General features: G+C 37.7%; 1 protein-coding gene across 5 annotated transcripts in view; it reads right to left on the bottom strand.

Moving 5' to 3' along the window:
- The window catches only part of LOC149258927 (tryptophan--tRNA ligase, chloroplastic/mitochondrial-like), a 333,508-nt gene that overhangs the window by 198,684 nt on the left and 107,915 nt on the right, over positions 1-26,909 (bottom strand). For all 5 annotated transcript variants that reach the window (XM_089373964.1, XM_089373948.1, XM_089373980.1 and 2 more), the window contains 4 exons: positions 4,538-4,609; positions 4,253-4,365; positions 4,006-4,027; positions 3,856-3,921 (listed from right to left, as the gene is read on the bottom strand). In XM_089373964.1, the coding sequence (XP_089230090.1) occupies positions 3,856-3,921; positions 4,006-4,027; positions 4,253-4,365; positions 4,538-4,609 (273 nt within the window). The remainder of the gene's footprint in view (positions 1-3,855; positions 3,922-4,005; positions 4,028-4,252; positions 4,366-4,537; positions 4,610-26,909) is intronic.

The raw sequence follows: 26,909 nt of genomic DNA, 5'->3' as shown, positions 1-26,909 counted from the left end.
GTTGTTGATTAATTGTACTGAATGTACGATGCAATAATTAATTAATTATATGGAGTGTTGACTTGCATGTATGGTGCAAAAATACTGTACAGCGTAGTGATTTTCTAAGGTGACTGATTAAAAATCGTATGTACGAATATCATGAACTGGTACGGAATCATACAACCTATAATAATTAATTGTTGAATTGTACAGTATCATACGATGATGATGAATTGAAATCATGCCACTGTAATTCAAGCAACGATGGTTGTATGATGATGTAAATAATTGCACTGATTGTAATTAGTATGGCAACTACAATTAACTTGTATGCCAGCTATAATTTATGTACCGCGATAGTGTGTGCTAGCAATACGGGCAGTAATATATGGACTCTAGTCTAGGTGATCATACGAGTAAGTACGATTGAGTAATTCAGTGGCTGATGTCACATGGACTTGGTTGTCTTATGCGGATCTGTAATGTTGAAGAATCTAGGGCAATTCGATATAGTAGGATTCTTCTAGACTTGTTAACAATTTATGAAGCGCTTTTACTTTTCTTGTTAGCTTGATCTTCTTCTTATTAATAGTGTGTGTTCTTTAACTTCATCAAACTGCTACCAAAAACATAAGAAACAAGAACACAAGATATTGGCTCTCTGCCAGGGCAAAACCTCTCTCTCTTAGAGAGGAAAACCCTTTCTCAAATTTCTCTTATTGAAGCTTCTCTTGATCAATGCCAAACCCTAGACCCTTGACAAGATTATCCTCCAAGCACAAGTCAAGTCCTTCCTTATTCCAGCACTTCATCCTTCTTCTTCTGGCACTTCGTTCTTCTTCCAGCAACTGATGATAGACCTTGTTATGCTAGCTCTAGAAGAGATATTTCTCCTTGATCCTTAGTGGATTCTTTCACATATGAGGAGACCTTTCTCTCTTGCCCAACCGAGCTCTTTCTTGAGATATAGTTGCAGACTTGTTATGACAGTAGTGCAGCCCTATTTCTTCACACGTGTGAGGGGATTCCTTGTGAGATTGACCTCTTCCTTCTTCGCTTGAGTGAGCTCCTTCTTCGCTTGAGTGAGAGGCCTTATAGGCCTAATTATCTAGCCCAAATAATGAAGTATGTGTGACTGTGATAGAGGGCTGCTATGACAGCAGAGAGACCCTCTCTTTCTCGCACGTGTGACTGTAATAGGCCCTAGAACAGACTTCCAAGGCTCGGTGTTTCTTCCTCTTTCTTTGCTGCACTAGAGGCTTCTTTTCTTCGCTTTCCCTTCACCCTTAACTCGTCTTCCTTCTCGCTGATTTCAGAGGTGATTGTGTCTTATCGTTGGAGTGGACAGCCTATATATAGAGGTCTGTCCCTCCTTTAGGCCGACTTGAGGCCGACTTCTCTTTTCTTCTTTGGATTAGCTTCTTTGGTGATGTCATTGCATGGAGAGGACTTGTGACTTTGCTTGGAGGGATATCTTTGACTCTAATACATAAATATACATGGTGTAACATGCCCTTAAGGGTCTTCAACATTTCTTTTGACTCTTTGACTTTCCTATAGCACTTTGACATGTGCTAGACCTATTCAATGAGCAAGAAACTCATTGATATAAATAACAAAAATAATATTTCTTTTCTTTTATAAATACAAATATCAAAATTACATTTATGAAGACTAAACCTACTTACACTTTCTTCAACATGTAAAACTGCCTCTGAGACCAATGGAACAAATAAGTTCATGCTTAATTTTGCTCAACTAATTTGGGAGAGAAACAATGAGAAATAATAAATTTGTTCAACAATCTGGGAAAGAAATAATAAATATTTGATATAGAAAGAAGAAAGAAAGAAATTATTTTAAAGTTCACGAGGCTAAGAATATGCTATGCGACAGATTGCTTCACCATCTGATTCATGTACTCAGCTATTTTCCTGAGAAGCCTCACAATAAACGCTCTCAACTTCTCGACAAACCTCTAGCTGATTAAATTATCCGAAGAGCTAACTGCTAGAATATCTGTATATAACTTTCCTGCTGTCTTTGAAGGCCTGGCATTCTAAAAAAAAGATGAATGAATAAGATGAGCTTGTCATCTCAAGAATGTATATGTCTTTTAATTAGAAGTCATATCACTTCATTAACCTTTAACTTTTTACCTTTTTTATTATTATTATTTATTATTTTTCTCGTATTTTTATTTTATTTATTTATTATTATTTTTTAGATTTTATTTTATTTATTTATTAGTGTTTTTTAGATTTTATTTTATTTATTTATTATTATCGTTTAGAGTCTAAACTTTGGCGTTTAATTGGGTGGGCCTCAGACTCATTTGAAAAATCACTGAAGAAAATCACTTATAAGTTACGCTTCTTATTAAAGACAACTTTTTCCCTTCTATGTATTCGGCTATTTCGTATTTACTCCTCTTTTCCAAGTTATCGATGCTTGACTTATACTATGTTATGGCCCAATTATGTTTTCTAATGAGCTAGTTCAATATCATACAATTCTCACATTCACCCAGTCCAGGTTATGGGTTGCCATAAAAATAACAAAAAACATGGCAAATTTTAAACAAACAATGAAATATAAATAATGAGAACAATGAGGATTTATGTGTGCCACCATAAGAATAAAATGTTAGAATCCTAGAATATATCTCCCTGAAAATATAAATAATGAGAACAATGAGGATGTATGTGTGCCACCATAAGAGTAAAATCATAAATGTTAGAATCCTAGAATATATCTCCCTGAAAATATGGCCCAATTATGTTTTCTAATGAGCTATTTCAATATTATATAATTCTCTCATTCACCCAATCCAGGTTAAGGGTTGTCATAAAATTAACAAAAAGCAACATGGCAATTTTATACACAGGGAAATATAAATAATAAGAACAATGAGGATTTATATGTGCCATAATAAGAGTAAACGTTAGAATCCTAGAATATATCTCCCTAAAAATTTTCCACTGCATTTGACATTTTTGGTATGAATCTCAAGGTTACCCAATGTGTCGAATAAAATAGCCGACTTCATACCTACTTCAAAAGAAGTTTGATCCTAATAGTGAGATCCACCTTCTGTGAAAATTTCAAGTCAAAAAAAGTAATGGAGTTAAACATGCTTCATAAGGTTAAATAAAATCATCATCTAGAGACGGAATTTGATCCTACTATAGAAGTTATGAATGATGCAGCAATTAAATCAACTGTCAGTACTCACTTATGATAACCTCCAAAAATAAGGTTTGGGAGAATCATTTTGATGGTACAGTTTGTGGTAGAAATCTTCAGTGTATCATCATTGGATAAACTGCAAGTGGTTGAATCAATATTTCTGTTTTCAAATGTTGAAATAATGGCTTGTGTTTCTATTTGGCCATTACTTGAAGTTTGTCTGCAGACCGAAGCTCAAAACGCTTTGGCCCTTAGAAATCTGAATCTAATATGTTCCTGGTTCTTTATGTTTAGGAAATGTGTGTGTGTTTGTGTGTGTGCCATTTCCCCATATCCGGATCACAACTTTCCAAAATATCAGATTGGTATCCAGATCCATATCTGTTTTGATGCAACATAGGAAATAAGTGACAAGCTGAAAGTACTTGTATAGCTAAGCTGTGATTTTGAAGATTGCAGGCACGAAGAAAAGTTAGAAAAAATGAAAATAACCTTTATTTGAATTAAAACCGATTTTGATACATCCATCAATCATAAATGTTTATTGCAAAACAATCAAACTCCAAAGAAATAGCTCCAAAGATTCAACCAAATATATTTGAATTGACAAGATACACTGTCACATTAATTTATCAACTATTCCTATTTCCCAGATGCTTTATTCATATGCAAATTTTTCCCTACCTTTGACAGCCCATCTGTAAGGGACATAACACGAGCTCCTTCTGGTGAAATGAGTGCATCAGGAATCTGCTTGAGTAGAAAAATTAAATCAGTTAATATACACACTCTGTCAACTAAGAAGCATCATAGAATGTATGACCTGCAGCTCACCTTAAAGAGTTTTCCTCCATGTCTGTCAACCAAACAAAGCTAACATTAGGATGGTTTCATCCATTCATGCTTTCATGACTTTAAATACATCCAGCATTGCCACAATCCTCCATGGAGGCTTCCTTGAATTTAAATGCAGTAATGCTAAAAATCTTCCATGCATACTTGGGATTTTAAATACAGTAATGCAACATATATCCTCAAGAATTTCCAGCATGGCTATGAAGGAAATGTTTCAAGGACTCACCCTCCAAGCTTTTTCCATTTCCTACCCCCAAACAGAAAATTCACCCGCTCTGCTAATTCACGTGTTAACTCTAGATGCTGCTTTTGATCATCGCCCACTGGCACTAAATCGCACTGCAAAGCATCCATATATCTCATCAAAGAAATTCAAGTTCTTGGTTGTTCATACTAAAATGAAAAAGAATCCACTACTAACCCAGAATTGTCATTGCTGGATGCAACATACCAAAGAACTTTGTCACAGTATTTACAGACAATAGAAACCAATGAAGACTGTTAATCACACCTGATATAGAAGGATGTCTGAAGCCATAAGAACAGGATAAGTCAGCAACCCTGTCCCCACATTCTCATCCCCCTGTAATACAAAAAGTAATACTCAGAAGTGTAATACAAAAAATAATACTCAGAAGTAACTAAGTTAGCTGACAGTGAGACATGGCTACTCTACTATGTATTAAGAAATAATACATAGATATAAAGATGTAAAAGTTTTGAACATTTTTTTAAATAGAAATACATCAAACACACAAGAATACACCATAGATGACACATATAGAACCATGAATCATAATTTTCTCATTCAGTGTTACATAGATAAGATGATAGAAGATGCCAATGGCAAATACAAAACAAATGTAGATGAATCTCACAATTCATCCTCCTATATCTCATAATCAAAATCATTAGTAGAATCATCACCTACTTGTTTTCCCCTCATGTGATCTTCAGCAAGAGCCCTTGATGAACTTACACAAGCAACTTTGAATATGCAGTAATGAATTGAATTGAAATGATTGTTGAATGATGTTTTTTACAATGAAGTCCCTGGCTTAAATATAGACTTGGTTGCCTTTTAACGAGGGGTCATGATCTTTGACCGTGCCCCTCTACATAGTTAATATATTAACATAATTATATCTATTTTATTATTTTTATACATAACATTGTCTTCCCCTCAAAAGAATTGCTTTGCCCTCAGAGCATAGATAACGAAGGATGTTGTTGACGAAAAATCTCTTATCTCTCAAGAGGCTTCTTCTTCCGTTAGGTTTTTCCTTCTAGTTCTAAATCAATTTTCCTTTCATATCTAATATCACGGGTGTCATTTGTGCTGCTCAGTGCTTACCTCGTGCTTTCTTGAGGCAGGATACATGGAAAACATTGTGAATGTGGCTTTTATCAAGAAGGATGAAGTTGTATGCTACTTGGTTGGTGTTTTTGTTAATCTAATATGGTCCATACAACTTTGGTGCCAATTTGTTTTTTTCTTGCTGCTTCAAGGATAATTGTTTGGAAGGTTGAAGCTTAACAAATACCCATGCTCCAACCTCAAATTCTCTTTCTGTTATGAGTTAGTCGGCTTGTTGTTTCATATGATTTCTTTCAATATTTAGATTTGCTTTTAGTGTTTGAAAGACCTTTTGGGTTTCTTCTAACTGATCTTTTACTGCTAGAATTTTTATTTCGTTAATGGTGTATTCCTTCCATTTAGGAGGCTCATAACCGTAGAGAACTTGAAATGGAGTCTTTTTGGTTGAAATGTGATAAGTAGAGTTGTACAACCATTCAACGAGTTGTAATCATTCAAACCACTTATTATGTTTGTCTATTACATAACAACGAAGCTAAGTCTATAAGAATTTATTGACAATTTCTGCTTGACCGTCGTTGAGGATGATAAGATGTACCTGTTGACCCTGCCGCCTACACCTACCTACAAGTCAGTGAGAAAAAGCCTTCAACCCCACAAGGTGTGGTTGGTGGCAGGGAACTCAGAGAAGCGGTTGTCACACTAATCCTGACTCTCTCCATTTGAGCTATCTCCTAGGTTAGTTAAAGGGGGTGGTCCCTAATGAAAAGTTAAGTTAAAAGATGTGAGTTTCTAGGAGAGTGTTATAGTGAAAATGGATTACTTTTAAGGATTTATGGGCAAATATGAAGTGATCAACTTGAAATAACAATGCCAATCATTAATATGATTAAAAACCATAAAACCAGTGCCTTATAAGGAATTTGCTCAACAATTTAAAGATATATTTGCTCAAAGTAAAATGCAATGCTCTCAAAAGAGAAAACAAAGTAACTCTGAAATGTAAATAAGAATTGTTAGCACAAGATATGTAAAATACAAAATGCTTTTGAGATAATCAACTTTATAAATCAAAACATGTGAAACATATCTTGCCAAAACCCAAAAATTATTAATTAACTTGGAAATGTAAAAGAAAGGAAGTGCTAAACCAAGACATCAATAAGCAATTAGACTTGAAACATGAAAAGAAAACACTTGTTTGAAATGATTACAATACCTGCTTTCGGAATAGACTTTGCATATGAAAACTCAAACCATCAAGAGACAAGCAAAGTAAATGTAATGGAAAGTGCTCTTGGTTAATTTTATTAATTAACTCTACAACAAGATTACAATTTAACTCTTCAATTCTCAGACCTCACCCTCGCCCAATATATGGATCTCACAGTGAGGAGTCAATAGAGGAGTAGAGGATCTCTAAAATGTCTACTTCAACCAACTTATGTTGGAGGTAAGATTTTAATGAGACTTGGGGCCTTCCTACACTAAAATACCTATATGAAATGCAAATTATGTTAATTCCCCAAATTAAAATAATGATACATGCAAATGTTTCAAAGAGATTGATTTGCAATGCTTGAAAATGAAATAGTGTTCAATATAAGTTGCAATTATAACTTCAATTGGAGGAATAAAATTAGCTTACAAGTGTTCCATGTGTTTCATCAATGAATTAAAATGATACAAGTAATTTGCTTGAAAGTAAAATTTGTTTCAAATAGACAATGACAATAAATTTCTCCAATATTCAAGATAACAATGTACCATAAAATTAAAGCATGTATTCAAGTGCTCATGAAACAATTTACCAAGGTAAATGGAAACAAATCAAAGTTTGTTAAGAATATAAAATGTTCGCATGTAAAGGATAAATTGCCCAAAGTGAAGTGTAAGCTTGTAACTCCAAGCAACAATGAGAAAGAAAATGCAAAGTTCAAATGAAATTGTAACAAACTTTAACTTAATGAAATGTGATAGTGAGGTTGTGTTAATTCCCAATTAAAGTGTGCATGTAAGTGAATGAAGTATGAAAGCTTAAACCATGCAAATGTCAATCCACCCAAGAGAAGCCTTCCTCTAAATGAGGAGATAGGATACTATGGGAGAAATCCCAAGCTCCCACAAGCAAGTTAGATCTTGTATTAATATTATAATGAGAAGAGGGCCCTTCAGAGTTCTCAACTATACTTCAAGGAGACTCCTCACAATAATTGCTTAAAACTTGGACACTAGACCTCTTTTCTTGAGAAAGTAGTGACAAGATCTCACAAAATTTATGCAAGGGAAACAAGGTGTGAGTTTCCTCCAAATGCCCATGGCTTAAAGAGGAAAATGGGTAGCCTTCTGAACTTGACTTGGCCAAAATAAGCCTCAAAAGGGCTCACAACATCCTTGGAAATCGAACCCCCAACACTTGCCAAGTTACGGAAAGTTGATCTTCAAAATCTGCGACACAAGAGTTAGAAAACAATCCAAACAATGGCTGCAAAATAAGTTAAGTATTAATGGAAAAATCAGCCAGATAAACTGTATATGTACAATTATAATTTACAAAAGGCTAAGCTAAAGAGTGAGAGTAAACTCTTGTCTTTGCTTAGTCATCTTCAAGCTCTTAGATAGCAAATGAAAGAAATGAAGTACAATGTTTTTTTAAAAGAGATTTAAATTTAGAAGTTCTCGGCTTGTGTACAAGCTATGTGCCGAAATCCCTGCAAAACCACTTTGTAAGATAAGACTATGAAGGTTCAAAGAACAAATGAGAGCTCCTTTAAGAATGTATCAAGAGTGGGTTGGTCTCTCCAAAGACTTCCCCTCACGCTTGATTCTGTAATTCCAACAAGATGTTCCCTCGACAAAACTTGAATCAAGAATTAGTTCCATATAGATTTAGCAATAAACAATGATAAGAAACTCTAGAGATTTATTTAAAACCAACTAGAGCATTCTATACCTAGAGCATACTTCTAAATCAAATGTCAATGCAAGATAGCTCTACATTAACAAATCTACAAAAGCATATGGAAGCAAATTAGATCAAAGCAAGGTTGCACGAAACGGGGAAACGGGCACGAGTTTCCGAAACGGGAAGCGATACGAAACGCGACCTCCCCAAATTTTGGAAACGTGGAAACGCGAATATATATATATATATATATATATATATTATAGGAATTTAAGAAATATGTGCAATCATAAAGCATATATGATACATTTTGATTTATTACATTATGATAAAATTGTCAATTGTCAATGCATAAACTATAAGTATCTAAATTTACATCACATTTACTCATGAATAATCACATAATGAAAATAGAAATATCCAAAATCAGCCACGAGAAATTTCTAATTTTGTCTCGTGGTTGATTGGGAGTCTCCTCCTACATAGTCGAATGACCTTAGTGCTCTTGATTAAATACAAGTTTCATACCCTAGTACCCTACATTCTCTTGATTATTGGGAGTCTCCCCTGCATAGAGGGCTTTGTTCTCTCGATTAAATACAAGTTTCATACCCTAGTACATGATAAAATCCAATGGAAACATTGAAATCCCCCCAATCCTGAAATCCTGAAAAACAGATAAGTCTGCTGGATTTTGAGTAAGATCTAAAATTCTACTTTCTCCATATGAAATCCAATGACGGCGAAACCACTCTCAAACATCCTGAGTCATTTCATGGTAATGTTAAAAATTTAAGTAAAAGGATGAAAATGAAAAATAAAGGAGAATATCACTTTTACTTTAAGAATTTAACATTACCATGAACTGCATATCAACACTAGGGCAAACAAATGTAAGAGATCTACATTAGAAGAAAATAAATAAAAAACAAATGTTTTTTTGGGGGAAACGTGGCCCGTACGGCCTGGAAACGCATTTCCGGCCGTACGGCCACGTTTCCGTTTCGGGAAACGTGGCCGTACGGCCGGAAACGCGTTTCCAGGCCGTACGGTACGAGGAAACGCGTTTCGTTTCGTTTCCCCTGGCGAAACGCCCCTAGGGCCACGTTTCCTGCAACTTAGGATCAAAGCATGAGTAAAAAAAATTATACCAATGCTCAACAATTCATCACACTCGAAAAGGAGGAACACCTCATAAATGAAACCGCAAAGTCTTTATTGATATTTTTGAAAGTGTACAAGGCAACAGTGCTTCCGCAAGCACAATAGCTAGTAACAATATTTTTACAATGTGAGAGCCCATGGCTCTATTATATAGAGAGCTAAGAGCAAATTCCAATGAAGAATGACAATGACAAATGGCATTGGAGCCAATCCCAATGTAGAAGTGATTAAACAAGTGGCATGAGGTGACAATCCCAAAGAGAAATTCGAATTTGTTGAATGGAGCTCCAATGCCAAGTGTAAAAATCAAATTCTAGCAAGTGGACATCATTTTCTTCTTCCCTTATGTGCCAAATTCAAATTTTATGGTGAAATGACAAGTGTATATGGGTGGTAACCCATGTGGGGACAATTTCCCACAAAAATCTCCACCAAATATTCTCCCAAATCCTCCCAAATGTGCATTAACTTCACAAATTCGAATTTCCAAGCAGCTTTTTCATTTAATGCCAGAAATTCGATTTTATTTGAGCACATGTCCTTTCCTTGATTTTAGGAGTCCACATCACCTTGGGACTTCACTTTAACTCCCCCATAATTTTCCACCTCATTTCCACAACATTTAGCATGTGTGGATATTTATTTTTCTCCATTTATTTAATTTCTGACTTAATTAATTGCCAGATTTCCCACTAAACTTAGGAAAAGTGGGTTTTGAGGGTCCAAAACACATTATTAACCCCTCAAAGTGTGTCATAATAAAAATTTGAGGGTGAGAGGTGTAATTTTGATTACTCATACCCCATACAACTTCTCTAGACTAAACTTATTACAATTTAAATACAATTTTATTTGCGATTTTTGACCTGCGGTAAATCTAAAAAATTAAAAAATGACTACCTAGACCTAACTAAATTCCACGAAATTTTGTGTGATTTAGTATGGTAATATACATTGACTCTAGACACTAAGATGTTTCAGGGGCTCAACCTTCAAACCATCACCCTGGCTTTGGGGTAAAACGTGAATGAAAAACCTACAAAATTATCCGCCTCTGAAAAATGAAGGGATAATTAACTAGATAAAAAAAAACACTCCAAGGTGTACTCATTTGTTGATCGAGGCCCAACATCCTAGGCCTGTTACAGACTCAAAACTCAACATTACTAGTATCACTTATTACAATTCCCCGTAGGGTGTGGAATCTGAGTACAAGAAAGATGATGAGAAGATAGACGTAGAGTTAAAAAACTTTGTTGACTGACGATATCTGATGATACAAATGTCCTTTGGGTCATCCTTGGGCATGGAGTCTGTTGTCGCGCAGATTGACACGACAACGCTCAGACCGGGGGCTGTCACTCTGATCCCCGATCCCTCCGTTTAAGCCTGTCTCCCGCGGCTAAGGGGGGTAGACCCTGTGAGATAATGAAGACCAACTGCCAAACAGTTGGTTGGGAGACACGAGACACGATATGATAAGCACTAGATGGATTTGATTAATTTAGCAGACCAGTGCCTTAAGAGATTGTTGTCAAAACGATTACTTGTTAGATGATATAGAAACATAAACCGTGAACAGCAATCATTTGTCATCAAAAGGTATCACAATGCTCATAGAATGACCAAAACGATATCCAGCAACTGAAAATTTTGAAAAGACGAATGCTTTAAACCACCACGAGAATCATTAACCAGATATCATATTTCGTATCTCGACTTGAAAATCTAGATCTCAGCATGAAAGATATAATGTGATGATTCCCGAAAACAACTGGATCTAACAAAGAAAATTTCCACAATATTTTTTTATGCTTTTCAAAAAATTTAAAGGAAAACGGAAAAAAATTTTCTTTTTCTTTTTTTAATCCTAAATTAAAAAATTAAATTTTCCAAAATAAATCTAAAATTTAAAAAAAAAAAAATCTAAAAAAAACTAAGTCTAAAATATAAACATTTTTTTATTTTTTCATGAAATCTAACTACATGAAAATAAAACTAAGCCTAAAAATTTATAAATAAATCTTTTTTCATTTTTTTTTTTTAATATTATAAAAATGAAAACTAAAAATCTAAAATTGTCCACATGGGGTAGCTCAAGCGGCAAGGGCCGTGGAAATGAAGTCTCACCGAACCGGAAGTCTTGGGTTCAAATCTTGGGCTGCCCTTCCCCCGTAGAGGGGTACATAATGGACATGTAAATCGGAGAGTCCCACCCCAGCTTACAAAAAAAAAGAAAACTAAAAATCTAAAATTCACAAAATGTTAAACTTAAAATCTATTATTAAAAAAAAAGCTAAACTCTAACTTTGAATCTAAACATAAAACAACTGAATGAAAAATCGACTTTTTATTTTTTTATTTTTTTATTTTTTTAAATTTTTTAAATCTAAATCTAAATCTATAGTCTAATTAAAATTTAAATCAAAATCTATTAATCTAAAACCTAAATCTAAAATCTAACATAACCTAGGTCTAAAGTTGAAAAAAACTTAACTAAATCAAAAAATAATTCTAACACTATACAAACAAAAACAAAGTCGATTTCGTTATATAAGAAAATCTAAAAAAAATAAAAGCTACGCATAAATGGAAAAATCGTAAAGCAGCGTAACTGAGGCGTGAAAATGAACGTGCGTCCAAACAATTTACACAGTCGACGGCTTGAGGCTATGTAATGAACTTGATGCTTACCAATAATACGCAGGAGAGCAGACGATTACCTGGCTGCGTTATTTTTTACCAGATCCACGCAGGCGAAGGCAGAAATGTAACCCTGAAGAACCACGACCTGATGCGATTGGGGCTTCCACGCAAAATATCCACAGCTGTTTCTCTTTGGACGCAGTGACAGGTAGATGTTTAGTCCAGCCAATGCACCGCTGCCTGAAACGATTTCCCAGACTTGCGCAGAGATGATAAATGAATGACTCGTTCGTTGATGGCGCGTTTTCTTGCCGCATGTCAAACTTTCCAGCAGTTACGTGATCTACAAAACGCGTGAATTTACATTGACGTTACACCTGAGCAGCAACGGCAAGAGGAAATACGATTCCTTATGTACACATGACCCTTCAGGACCCCCGCGTGTGCACATGACCCAGGAAAATACGCTTCAAGCGATCAAAAACCAACAGCGCTACACACTACGATACACACTGGCGCTTATACGACAAGCTGAGCCACGAACTGAGCATTGAGATCGAAGTGTCTACAACCCCAGCCGCAGAGAAATTTCTGTTGTTATCTGGCCCGTAACGATTGATCACCTTATGCGTTTGCAGGTGCGTGGGGCTGAGAAGATTGACGGTGGTCCTGCAATTGCAAAGAGACAAAATCCTATACCTACAAACGCAAAAGAAAAACAAAACCCTAATGAAAAATCTGTGTAAAGCAAACATACAAAACCATAGATCAGCTGATTAATGTACAGATTTTGGCCCCTTAACAGCCAGATTCAGCAATAAGCACAAAAAAATTTTAAAGAATAAAAATTTCAGGTCTTCACTGTGAAGAACTTCAGAAAATCTCTCATGCAAATAAAAAAAATAAACTGAATGATAGACCCAGGATCAAATCCAACTGGGCTCAGCAAAAAATGTTTGCGGGAGTTGGCTGGTTCAGCCGAGAACTTCCCCAAACGCCCACCAAATCTTCTTCAATAAGGATTTTCTGCACACCTCAAAACAACCATCAGTAAAGAGGGCAAAAATGTTGCTAGATCTCAAAAAGTAATGGAGATACCTGTCATTACTTCAGAAACCCTAACAACCCTCAAACCCTAGCAAGTGAACAAGATACATGTGCTCACAATACTCTACAATAAGCTATTATTAATGGCTGAAAATAAAATATGCAGAAAATTTAACAATCTCACAGCATTTCAAGAGAGTAACACCAGCAAGATATGGACCCCAAAGTCTTCTTTTATTAACCAGAAACAGATTTACAAGAGAGCTTCTTCAGTACCAGACTCACAGATCTTATTCCCCTGAACTGACCCCTAGCACCCTACTTAAAGGAAATGACTCCAACAGCTAGTTCGAGTGATCCATGGCGAAATGATCTCGACCGTTGATGAGGATCAAGACATCTCTTGATCTCATCCGTCGAATTATTAAAAAATAATATTTTGCATGCATTCACTTAAAATATTATTATTTTATTATTTTAGGGTTTTTGCTCTATTTTATAATTTTTTATTATTTTTTATTTATTTCATTTTTTTTAATTTTTATTTATTTTATTATTTTATTATTTTTATTTAATTTTTAATTTTTATTTATTTTATTATTTTATTATTTTTATTTATTTTTTAATTTTTAATTCATTTTTTAAATGGATCATCGAACTAAGCCTTTGGAAACATCACCTAGGACCTAGGACTTAGGACTCATGAGGGGGATTAAAACATTTCTAACCCTCAAGACACATTACATCATGACTTTTACAATTTACATCTCAAGGGGACAAACCCACTTAATACAGACCCTCACAAATCACCCAGTTTCTGCGACACAACTATAATCTAGCAGATTAACACACTAGGATTCTCCTAAAGTTCTAATGACAAAATCCATCCCGGCTTTGGGGTCAGGTTGAAGGAAAACTCTGCCGATCATGGATCGGTGAGACGAAAAACCTTCCGGGACGTAGATTATCATTAGAAAGTTAGGTCCACCTAGGCAACTTTACATACATGACTCTGATCTGCTAAGATTATTTACATTTCATACATGCAGACTGGGTTTACAATTAAACTGATCAAGCTGCTGATGACTGCAGGATGGCACGGACATGTCGATCCGGTGCAACCCCTTTCTGCCAAGAAAAGAGGGGGTGTACTGCATGGGTAGTTGACCAGTAGTGGTCAACAGAGTCTTCATATAATCATCAGGTACCACTCCAATGGTCAACAGTACCCATGTTAAGGTAAGTTCCGATCTGATTGAATATTCCCTTCCAAAAATTCCCTTTAAATTTGACATCTCTATCACTAACAATGACTGAAAATCTGTGTAATTTGTAGACATTTTTCCAAAATACTTCAGTGATTTGTTTTGCGGATTTTGATCTGTTTATTCCCATGAAGTGTGCATACTTGGTGAGTCTGTCAACTACTATGAGAATTTTGTCTTTTCCATCCTATTGCCTCAAATTCTAACAGGTCTTGTGAGAGAGCTTACAAGACAAGAGCCAAACCAAGGGACAACACTATGAGGCGGAGGCCCATTGTCACCACAGCTCACCACCTCTTGCTCTTTAGTGGACTTTCACCACTAGGGAGGCTTCCTTGTATTGGTCACCTAATACATATTCAAAGTCTATGGCTTAGAGGTGACAAAGGATAGGCCCAAGAATGGCACTTATATTTAGGATAAGACTCAATCCAACAAAGACAAGACAAAGCATGCCCTCCAAGAAACCTATCAAGGGCACTTATGATTTAGGTTTTAATGAATAGGCAAGGACTAAGGCTTACAAAGGTGCATAAGACCAACAAAAGGCTTGGTAAAAATAAATATGATGAACAATTGGAGCAACAAGCCTTCAAGAAGCCCTAAGTTGAAGCCTAGGGTTAGGTTAAGGTTTACCCTAGGGAAAAATTACCTAGGGCTTGTGACGTTAGCCCTAAAAAGGAAGAATTTACTGTGGAAAAGGGTGGATTTTGATGCAATGAGGCTTAAACTCAATGTTACTTGGGAACGGGAGCAAAAGCAGGGAGTGGGAGCGGAAGCGAAAGCGGAAAGTGACATTTTCATCTCCCCGTTCAAGAGCGAATTGGGAGTGAATCAAGAGCGAATTTTTATATAATATATATTTTTATATATTTTGATGCATATATGTCAACAAAAGCATGTAGAATGATGAATTAGATATAAAAAGCATAAAAACATAGATTGAACCATATAACATCAATCATCTAGAAGTTATAATCTTCATCAACCACATCCACAAGTTAGTAACATACAACATATTGAGTCTCATGATTCATCAATCTTAAAGTTTCAAGCTTTCAAAATTCAATACATAACATTTATCATCATTGATCACCAAAATTATATAAAAATTCTAACATGAAATGAAATAAATTGAAACAACTTTCAACTTTTGGAAACATAATATTCATAATTCATTACCAATGAGTTATAATTGCCAACTTCAAACTTCAAACTTAAATTGTCATATATTGTTTACAAAAAATATCATAATAAATATGAAAGAGTCAACAGTTATAAAAACTACTAGAAACTAGAAAAGACAAGTAAATCTATTATCTATTGCTAATGCTTGGGCCTCTTGCCGCCACGAGAAATGTCTAATTTCTAAGCAGGTCGTGGTGGTCTTCTAGGAGTCTCCTCCCGCATAATCACACGATCATAACCAGAAGGCACATGCCCTCCATGTAAGGATGTAGATGGAGGCAGTGGCAGCAAAGAAACAGTTATTGAAACTCGAGCACTACTACTAGATGGTGGGGGTGGCATGGTTGTTGTTGCTTCATCATCATCATCTTTCAAAAGTTTTGCTTCCAATTCTTCTAGATGTATAGTGCCATCCTCCAAATTATCGTCCTCTGGGATGTTGTCCCAAGTCTTATATGATGTATCTGTTGTCGCTCGGATTGTACATGCACTGTGACAACGGCTATGGGCGGGGTTTGTCACTCGGATCCCTGCCCAGTCCATTCTAGATGTCTCCCAAAAGCAGGGTATGGGGTGTTGAAAAATGTAACTAGGTTCGGTCTTCATAAAATGTATTTGTCAAAAGAATTTTTACTATTGTTACAATGACTTATTAAAGCATGGGTTTCATGCTTGGGTCATCATTTTATTAGTCAAAGTCCCCATTGTGGACTCCTATGATTAATAAAGAGTCATTAGAGTCATTGTATATTTTATGAGACCCTTCTTGGGCTTTCGAACAATGTAAAAAGAATTATTTTTTAGTCAAAAATGAATTATGTAACCTCCACACCAAGTCGGCCTCAAGAAGATCAAGTCGACCTCAAGGAAGGCAATTTGACCTCATTGGAAGGTTATATATACAAGGCAGTTTGACTTCATTTGGAGCATCTCACTCTTTCTCGCACAGTTCGATATCTGAAGCTGGAAGCTAGGAAAAGTGCAAAGTTGAAGGAAGAGGCTAAAAGGAGTGCGAGTTTGGTCAAGGAGGAAGGGAAGAACAAAATCAAAGTTTTGGTGTCTCTCTCTCTTGTGTGGGCTAGTTTAGGAGATTGAAGTCTCCTAGTCAAGGTCGAAGTTGTCGCTGATGTCGGAAGTTGCCAAGTCGAAGTTGTTGATGATGTCGGAAGTTGCCAAGTCAAAGTTGCTATCTAATCAGCTGTCTTCTAGAAGATGGATCCTCCTGGACTTCGGACTCTCTCCGGCTTCCGGAACTGAACCACTGTTTCTCCCCAACAAAATACGGAATCCCCTGTGAAGCAATGTGTTGACCCTCCCACCTACACCTACCTACAAGTCAGTGAGAAAAGCCTTCAACCCCACAAGGTGTGGTTGGTGGCAGGGAACTTAGAGAAGGGACTGTCACACTAATCCAGACTCTCTCTGTTTGAGCTATCTCCTAGATTAGCTAAGGGGGGTGGTCCCTAATGAAAAATTAAGTTAAAAGATGTGAGTTTCTAGGAGAGTGTTATAGTGCAAAATGGATTACTTTTAAGGATTTATGAGCAAATATGAAGTGAGCAACTTGAAATAACAATGCCAATCATTAATATGATTAAAAACCATAAAACCAGTGTCTTATAAGGAATTTTCTCAACAACTTAAAGATATATTTGCTCAAAGTAAAATGCAATGCTCTCAAAAAAGAAAACAAAGTAACCCTAAAATGTAAATAAGAATTGTTAGCACAAGATATGTAGGATATGAAATGCTTTTGAGATAATAAACTTCATAAACCAAAACATGTGAAACATATCTTGCCAAAACCCAAAAATTAGTAATTAACTTGGAAATGTAAAAGAAAGGAAGTGCTAAACCAAGACATCAATATGCAAATGCAATTAGACTTGAAACATGAAAAGAAAACACTTGTTTGAAATGATCACAATACTTGCTTTTGGAATAGACTTTTCATATGAAAACTCAAACCATCAAGAGACAAGCAAAGTAAATGTAATGGAAAGTGCTCTTGGTTAATTTTATTAATTAGCTCTACAACAAGATTACAATTGAACTCTTCAATCCTCAGACCTCACCCTCACCCAATAATATGAATCACACAGTGAGGAGTCAATCGAGGAGTAGAGGATCTCTAAGATGTCTACTTCAACCAACTTATGTTGGAGGTAAAATTTTAATGAAGCTTGGGGCCTTCCTACACTAAAATGCCTAAATGAAATGCAAATTGTGTTAATTCCCCAAATTATAATAATGATACATGCAAATGCTTCAAAGAGATTGATTTGCAATGCTTGAAAATGAAATAGTGTTCAATATAAGTTGCAATAATAACTTCAATTGGAGGAATAAAATTAGCTTACAAGTGTTGCATGTGTTTCATCAATAAATTAAAATGATACAAGTAATTTGCTTGAAAGTGAAATATGTTTCAAATAGACAATGACAATAAATTGCTCCAATATTCAAGATAAGAATGTAGCATAAAATTGAAGCATGTATTCAAGTGCTCATGAAACAATTTACCAACGTCAACGGAAATGAATCAAAGTTTGTCAAGAATATAAAATGCTTGCATGTACTGGATGAATTGCTCAAAGTAAAGTGTAAGCTTGTAGCTCCAAGCAACAATGAGAAAAAAATGCAAAGCTCAAATGAAATTGTAACAAACTTTAACTTAATGAATGTGATAGTGAGGTTGTGTTAATTCCCAATTAAAGCATGCAAGTGAATGAAGTATGAAAGCTTAAACCATGCAAATATCAATCCACCCAAGAGAAGCCTCCCTCTAAATGGGGAGATAGGATACCATGGGAGAAATCCCAAGCTCCCACAAGCAAGTTAGATCTTTAATTAATAGTACAATGAGAAGAGGGCCCTTCAAAGTTCTCAACTATACTTCAAGGAGAGTCCTCACAATAATTGCTTGAAACTTGGACACTAGACCTCTTTTCTTGAGAAAGTAGTGACAAGATCTCAGAAAACTTATGCAAGGAAAACAAGGTGTGAGTTTCATCCAAATGCCCACGGCTTAGAGAGGAAAATGGGCAGCCCTCTAGTGAACTGGACTTTGCCAAAATAAGTCTCAAAAGGGCTCACGACATCCTTGGAAATCGAACCCTCAACACTTGCCAAAGGTCTTGCAAACACTTGTTAGATGTTGCGGGAAGTTGCTCTTCAAAATCTGCCACACAAGAGTTAGCAAACAATCCAAACAATGGCTGCAAAATAAGTTAAGTATTAATGAAAAAATCAGCAAGATAAAATGTATATGTACAATTATAATTTACAAAAGGCTAAGCAAAGATGAGAGTTTACTCTCACTCTTTAAACTCTTAGATAGCAAATGAAAGAAATGAAGTACAATGTTTCTTTAAAAGAGATTTAAATTTAGAATTTCTCGGCTTGTGTACAAGCTATGTGCCGAAATCCCTGCAAAACCACTTTGTAAGATAAGACTATGAAGGTTCAAAGAACAACTGAGATCTCCTTTAAGAACGTATCAAGAGTGGGTTGGTCTCTCCAAAGACTTCCCCTCACGCTTGATTCTGTAATCCCAACAAGATTTTCCCTCTACAAAGCTTCAATCAAGAATTACTTCCATATAGAGTTAGCAATAAACAATGATAAGAAACTCTAGAGATCTATTCAAAACCAACTAAAGCATTCTATACTTAAAGCATACTTCTAAATCAAATGTCAATGCAAGATAGCTCTACATTAACAAATCTACAAGAGCATATGGAAGCAAATTAGATCAAAGCATGAGTAAAAGGAATTATACCAATGCTCAACAATTCATCACACTCAAAAAGGAAGAACACCTCATGAATGAAACCCCAAAGTCTTTATTGATATTTTTGAAAGTGTACAGGGCAACAACGCGTCCGCAAGTAAAATAGCTAGTAACAATATTATACAATGTGAGAGCCCATGGCTCTATTATATAGAGAGTTGGGAGCAAATCCCAATGAAAAATGACAATGACAAATGGCATTGGAGCAAATCCCAATCCAAATGGCATGAGGTGACAATCCCAAAGATAAACCCGAATTTGTTGAATGGAGTTCCAATGCCAAGTGTAAAAATCGAATTCTGGCAAGTGGACATCATTTTCTTCTTCCCTTATGTGCCAAATTCAAATTTTATGGTGGAATGACAAGTGTATATGTGTGGTAACCCATGTGGAGACAATTTCCCACAAAAATCTCTAGCAAATATTCTCCCAAATCCTCCCAAATGTGCATTAACTTCACAAATTCGAATTTCCAAGCAGTTTTTTCATTTAATGTCAGTAAGTCAATTTTATTTGAGCGCATGTCTTTTCCATGATTTTAGGAGTCCACATCGCTTTGGGACTTCACTTTAACTCCCCCATAATTTTCCACCTCATTTCCACAACATTTAGCATGCGTGGATATTTATTTTTCTCCATTTATTTAATTTCTGGCTTAATTAATTGCCAGATTTCCCACTAAACTTAGGAAAAGTGGGTTTTGAGAGTCCAAAACACATTATTAACCCCTCAAAGTGTGTCATAGTAGAAATTTGAGGGTGAGAAGTGTAATTTTGATTACTCATACCCCATAGACTACACTTATTACAATTTAAATACAATTTCATTTGCAATTTTTGACTTGCAGGAAATCTAAAAAATTAAAAAATGACTACCTAGACCTAGCCAAATTCCACGAAATTTTTTGTGTGACCTAATATACTAATATACACGACTCTAGACACTAAGATGTGTCAGAGGGTCAACCTTCAAACCCTCACCCCGGCTTTGAGGTAAAACGTGAGTGAAAAAACCCAGAAAAATTATCCGCCTCTGAAAAATAAGAGATAATTAACCAGATAAAAAAAACACTCCAAGGTGTACTCGTTTGCTGATCGAGTCCCAACATCCTAGGTTTGTTACAGATTCAAAACTCATCATTACTAGTATCACTTATTACAATTCCCCGTAGGGTGTGGAATCTGGGTACAAGAAAAATGATGAGAAGATAGAAGTAGAGTTAAAAAACTCTGTTGACTGACGATATATGATGGTACAAGTGTCCTATGGATCATCCTTGGGCATGGAGTCTTCATGTAATCATCAAGTGCCACTCTAGTGGTCAACACACTACACTGCCTCTGCATGGCTCTGCACTGCCTCTCTACAGTGCACTCACCGGAACTGGAAAAACTTCCTCGACCCTACTATCCCTACCCCTCTCTCACTACTTCGAGCTCACTAGCTCTCTCTCCGACAACTCAGCGTTGCTACTCTGGAAATCGATCTGCTAGTGAAATCGAATTGTTGGTGTGTGTTCTCCAAGCCCATCGAGTTTCGTCTTATAATCTCACGTTGAAGCATTAACGTCCACGATTAAAACTTAATCGATGGCTAAGATTAACTAGAACTCGATCCAAGTTTTTTCTAGAATATTCTCACCATGACTTAATTAATACCCTTTAATTAATCATATTTCCTAAGTTTAGACTTAAGAAATATTAAAAATTGATTAATTATTTTAATTAAGTCATCTCTAGGTGGAATTTCCAAAAACAATTTCTGGGTTTTGGAGAATACATGTATTCTAGCCTCTCCACCAAATTTTGTGGCTAGAACACATCTGATGCTACAAAAACTAACACACCCTCTTAGCGAGGAATGTGTTCTAGCGCTACAACCCACTGAAGCAACACCCTGTCTCTACACCACCTCCTGTCACGTTGTTGATGTCTGGCTGTTGCTGCCCACCAACTACTACGCAACTCTGATATACGTTGCATCTGTGTTGCTACTGGCCCTGCTAAATTGCTGCCAACACTACATCTGCACTGCAACTCCCTCTCCATCTGTTGCTACTGCAACTGCAACAACTGCAACTGAAAATCATCCAAAATATTGAATCAACTGTGATCAATATGATGCATCTGTCTCCCGAGTCTTTGACTGTTGCTAGTCTCTACGCTGTCACTGAAGCCTCTGTGTTGTTGCTAACTCTGCTTTGTGCCAACTGCACTATGTTGCCCAGTATCTGACTACTACTAGCCACCGCATCCGTCACTTTGACATCTGACTGCACCATCTACCACTGATCCATCCTGCTACTGAAATATTGTGGGCTCCCGTAGCAAGGTTTTGATTCAAGAGGTGGACCTCCTTAAGAATCCTGCCCATCTTGTAGCTCTCTGGGGCTACAAAACCAAATCTCCCAACCTCACTCCTGGCGGTATATCAGTGATCATGACAAACTCTTCCTCCAATCTGGAGGACAGCCTGTCGATCTTTGCATGAGTTATCGTCTGGTCCTACTTCTCCTCTTTGTCCTTCTTCCTGAGAGGACACTAAGTGTTGTAGTGGCCAAGCTCACCACATCTGAAGCATTTGACCTTGGAAAGCTCTTTCTTTCTCCTTTGTTGCTCTTGTTGCCCCTTTGATGTGAGGGCCACACTCTCCTCTTCCTTCACTTTCTTCGTTCCACAACTACTGTCGCTGCCACTAATGGTGTTCTTCACCAAATCTTGCCTCATCTCCTCCTGTTGCAGATCAGCCCACATTCGATCCCACTCTGGCAACTTGTCTCTGCCCAGAATACTCTAGATGAAGACCTACCAGTCTTCGAAAACGTTGTTTAGAGCTAACCGCACCAATTTTGTAGGTTGGGGTGCTAACCCTACTGCAGACAACTAGTCTCAGACATCCTAAATCCTAGTGAGGAAGGGGTCTATGCGCTCCCCTTTCTGCATCCTTGTACATCTCAACTTCTCCTCAAGATACATCTTTCGCTACTCGAAAGATCCCTGGTATAGTGTTGCGAGAGCTTCCCACATTTGCTTGGTAGTGTCTTTGCCAACGATGTGAGACACCATGTGATCTCGAACCCCATCGAGAATCAACCTCTTTGCTTTCACCATCTCCTTCTTGTAGGCCTTGAGTTGATCTGCATCCATGGGTACAGCTACCACATTATCGATGTAGGCTTTGAGATTGTACTCATCTAGAAGATAGAAAATTCTTGCTTTCTAGAGCACATAGTTGGAGGCTCCGTCCAACCAATCCTGATCTCTCAGCCTTGCTGATGACATCTCTGCAAAAAGTCGAACTCCTCTTCTTCTCCTCTGGGCAGCTGCTGATTGGCTCTACGCACTCCATGCTGGAGTGGGCAAATCTGTTAAAATTGGCAACTAGGGCCAAACTCCATATGAGTCATCTTACTTATGACAGCTGATATTTTTCTTGGACTCCTCTCATCGAAAGGTGTAGGATTGATCTAAAGATCATCCTACTCCGATAAGTATTCATGGAGATATGAATTTATTTGTGTTATGGGACAATTCGTCAAGGTCGGCCAGCAACCAAATAACCCCCACTTGTGCTCAACGTTTTAGTATAAAAGGAGGTGGCTTGATAGTCATTTGGACACACACTTCACTCTTGATTTCTCTCCACTTGTTTTGGGTTTTAGTGGCAAGAGAAATCTAAGAGGATGAAGCCCTAAATGCAGGTCTAGAAGGAGACCCTATACACAGCAAAAGAAGGATGCCCTAGTCGTTGTCATAATGAAGCCTAGCCGCAGGTCTTGTGAAGGTTTGGCCGCAGTTCAAAGGGAGATCTATCCACTGTTTAGGGGAGCTTCAATACGCAACAAGGTAGCCCTAATCTTGGAGCCCTAGCCGCAGATCTAAGGAAGGGTTATAGCCCAGCTTTGGAGGAGCCATAGTTGATGTAATAATGTGCCCTAGCCACAATCTATTCATAGATAAACGCAGTCATGATGCCCTAACCCTATACGCTGTTATGGAAGGGTTTCTAGTCATGGAGGACAGCCCTAAGACGCAGCAAAGAGGCTACCACAGCGAGGCAGTTTGGGGACTGTGTTAAGTGCTCATGGAAGGATATACGAGCTGCTGTTTTAGGGTAACCGAAGTGCTGGTTGGAGGGCCGAGGGTCTGTTCTTGAAGGCCGAGACAAGGAGGATAAGTTTCAGGGCTGTTTGAGGTGGTTCTTGGGTGGAGAAGCCTTGGGAGAGGCAGCGTAGATTGTTGTGGTTAGGCCGCAAGCCCTACCTCACTGTTGAAGGGCAGTGTAGGGTATATTGAGGGTTGTTCATGCCCAAAACAACATCAAGTCAGGTGAGCATCTCTCCTAGTATAGGCCGCAGCCAAGGAGGGTTGTTTGGGTGACTGTTTAGGGGTTGCCAATATGCCCTAACTAGTCATAGTCACAACAGTTATATTGCAAACCTAAAACTACAATAAGACATAGTGATAGTGTAGTAAGATGCATGGGCAGCATGACGCAATAAGGTGCATAAAGAAACATGATAAATGCAATGACTGTTGTAGGCAGCATGGGTGTTGTACAGTGCAGCACATTGGTACAACTTGGTGATCAGCAAAAGGTATTGAAGCAACATGTTGAAGTGATGATATATTGCAGTATACATTGAGCATAGTGATGGGTACAGTCATGATTAGTGAAGCATGATGAGATGCAGCATAATGATGATGGGTGCAGCATGGTGCAGCATGATGATGAGGTGCAGCACAGTGATAGGTGCAGCATGGTGATGGAGTCACCTTGGAGAATCAGTTGAAGCAGCATTTCTTCAACTGAGTTTAGCTACTTCATGTATCATCTTCTTAGAGATGATCTATGCTCTTATAAATCAAAGTGTTGACTTTTGTTGTATATGTACTATCTCTCTGTCTCTCTATTGAACTATTGAAGAACATATAAGAAGAATTGATCAAGGGTTTCCCCCAATTGTGGTTTGTCCCTGTCTAGTGCAACATCTTGTGTCCTCTTGTCTTGGATTGTCTTCTGCGATTTATGTTTATGTTCTATCTGCAATTTACTATTATGTTGATGTGATTGCTAATCTGGGAAAGATATTGAGCTAACTGTGAAAATTGAAATAAATTGCTCTAAGCATAGAACATCCCTAAAATTAACATGGTACCAGAGCTGAGGTGAAAACAAAGCCCAAGCAAGAGTGAGAGAGCAATCACTGAAGACAGTTAGGAAACGACAAAAGGCTCAATGAGTTCCTCATCCCTCTTCAAATTCACCAAGGGTGAAGTCGAAGCGGTGAAGTCGACGCAGAGAACATTATCAGAATGGCGCAGCAGAAGCTTCTGATGGCCTACCTAAAGATCACTTCAATGGGAAATCCGGATCTAAGGGTGGAAGGAAAGGCAAATGCCTTGTTTGTAATAAGTTTGGCCATTATGCGAAGGAGTGTCCGAATGGTAGGGACACATCACTTGATGATAATAACAATCATTCCAATGATATCTTCAATGATCGGAGGAATGACAGGTAATGTAGGTCATCAAGGAAAGCGCTGACTCTTCAAGGAAGGCAAGGAACCCCAGGTATGAAGAATCAAATGTTGTTTCTGATAAGATAAAGAAGCATTATCTTATATTGGCCCTCTCCCCCAGACTCTTTGGGAATCTGGCTTATTGATTGTAGTGCTTCAAGGCACTTCATTAGATAGAAGGGTGCTCTCTCTAATTTGTTAGAGATGGAAACAATCATGGGATTATACTTAGAGTCAATGCCACCTATCCCAGAAAGGGTGTAGGGAATGTTACCCCTCAATTGAATAAGGGTACCTCGATTCATTTACAATGATCCGAATTGGATCCTAAAAACTCTCTAAGTTTTCATGACTGTTTCAAATTATGCTAAAAGATTCAAGTCCTAGAAAAGATCAAAGCTATCAGAAGGAATCCTCGTAACAGTTGCAGTTGTGACCAGAGCGGAGCAACGAGGACCCTCGATCGAGCGCGCAGACCGTTGGCCCATGGTAACGCGCACTAGCGTAAACTGGCAAAACCGGAGGCCAAATCAAGAAACAGGGGTGGTTTCTGATTAATCGAGTATCGCAAGGCGTCCCTCTCAGTGAAGGAAAGCCCCGAAGCGCCCCGAAATCGCTATGAATGGGGAAAAGTAATTGTTTCGGTTCCGTAGCGCGGGATTCCACAAACCGGCAGGATATCGGAAGGCTTCGAGGTGGTAAGCACTTTTGACTAAATCCCGCCCGATGCCACACATCGAGCAACACGCGTCCAGCGGATGAGAGAGAAAACCGCCCGCATCGGACGGGTAAACACCAGGCGACTTGTCTGCCCGATATGAAGGATGACCATAGGATCTAGGGGGCCCAGATCAATGGCGGAGATGTGTCCCGATGACTGACCGGATTTGACAGGTCAAAAAGCAAGATGACAGGGGATTTGACGTCCGACGTGGATGATGAGTTGGCAAATGATTCATGATTCGTGGCAATCTTGAGGCAAACGGAATTAATGGCCATTCAAAAATGATTCAAGGAATCTAACACCCAGTTCGTTGAGAAACAGGGGGCCACCTCCCTGCGAGGCATTACCCAGTGATGATGACGCAGAGCAGAGGAATTCAAACGGACAGAGGTAAGGAAACTAGAAGGCTGGGAAGTGGAAACGAATAGTTTAAAGAACATACTGGCTTTAAATCCGTCACCTGACAGAAGCAGAGAAGACAACACAGAGAGGCACACACAGAGACGCAAGAAGCTAATAGCAGAGAATAGAGAGTAGAAGTCGAGCTAACTTGAAGGCAGCATTGAGCCAAATAGAGTCAGAGAGTCTGTGTACTCCATTGAAGGCTTGAGAGGTTCAAGAAAACTCCTCGGCATAGGCCTGTCATACTACTGTGACCCTCAGCGATCGAGTTCCAGTAAGGAGAATCTATACACTCTATTCCTACTGACTTCATTCTGTTTAAGTGAGTCTCGAATCGAGCTCACTGTTGTAAAAACTCTGCTTGAAAACATAATAGAGAGGCCACCACTGAAACGCTGGACCAGGAGACATAGCCCAGGAGCATTGGGTGAACTCCTCATTAAACTTGTTTTATTTACATGTTTGACTGTTATGTTTTCTCTGATTGCCTCAGTGTCTAGGTATTTTAGCAATCTTATCAATCTGTTGCATAAGTAACATAGGCACATCGATGCACATGAATCTGCAATACCTTTAGTTCTTTGTCCTGGATAAATTCCAGATCAAGTGGTATTAGAGCCCTAGGTTACTAAGGTTAGACAAGCTTGTGTTGGATTTTGTTGTTGAATGCTAACTAGATCAAAGCTTAAATTAGGAGAAGGAGAATTGGTTGAAACTAACCCGGAAATTGGAAGAGTCTATTCTAAGAGGAAAATGTCAGAAGAAAATCCCTTGGAATCAGACCCCCAGTTCATGGATAGTTTTATGACCCTGAAATCCATGGTGGAGGAAATGTATAGGAAATTTAAGAAACATAGAGATGAGGATTCATCAAGCTCCAAACAAGACAAAGGAGTAGAAGAATCTCTCC

The sequence above is a fragment of the Pinus tabuliformis genome, chromosome 6 (genome assembly GCF_031772625.1).
Source record: "Pinus tabuliformis cultivar Carrire ecotype Pingquan chromosome 6, CPIR1, whole genome shotgun sequence".
Taxonomy (NCBI): Eukaryota; Viridiplantae; Streptophyta; class Pinopsida; order Pinales; family Pinaceae; genus Pinus; species Pinus tabuliformis.
This window is presented reverse-complemented; position numbering and strand designations above follow the sequence as displayed.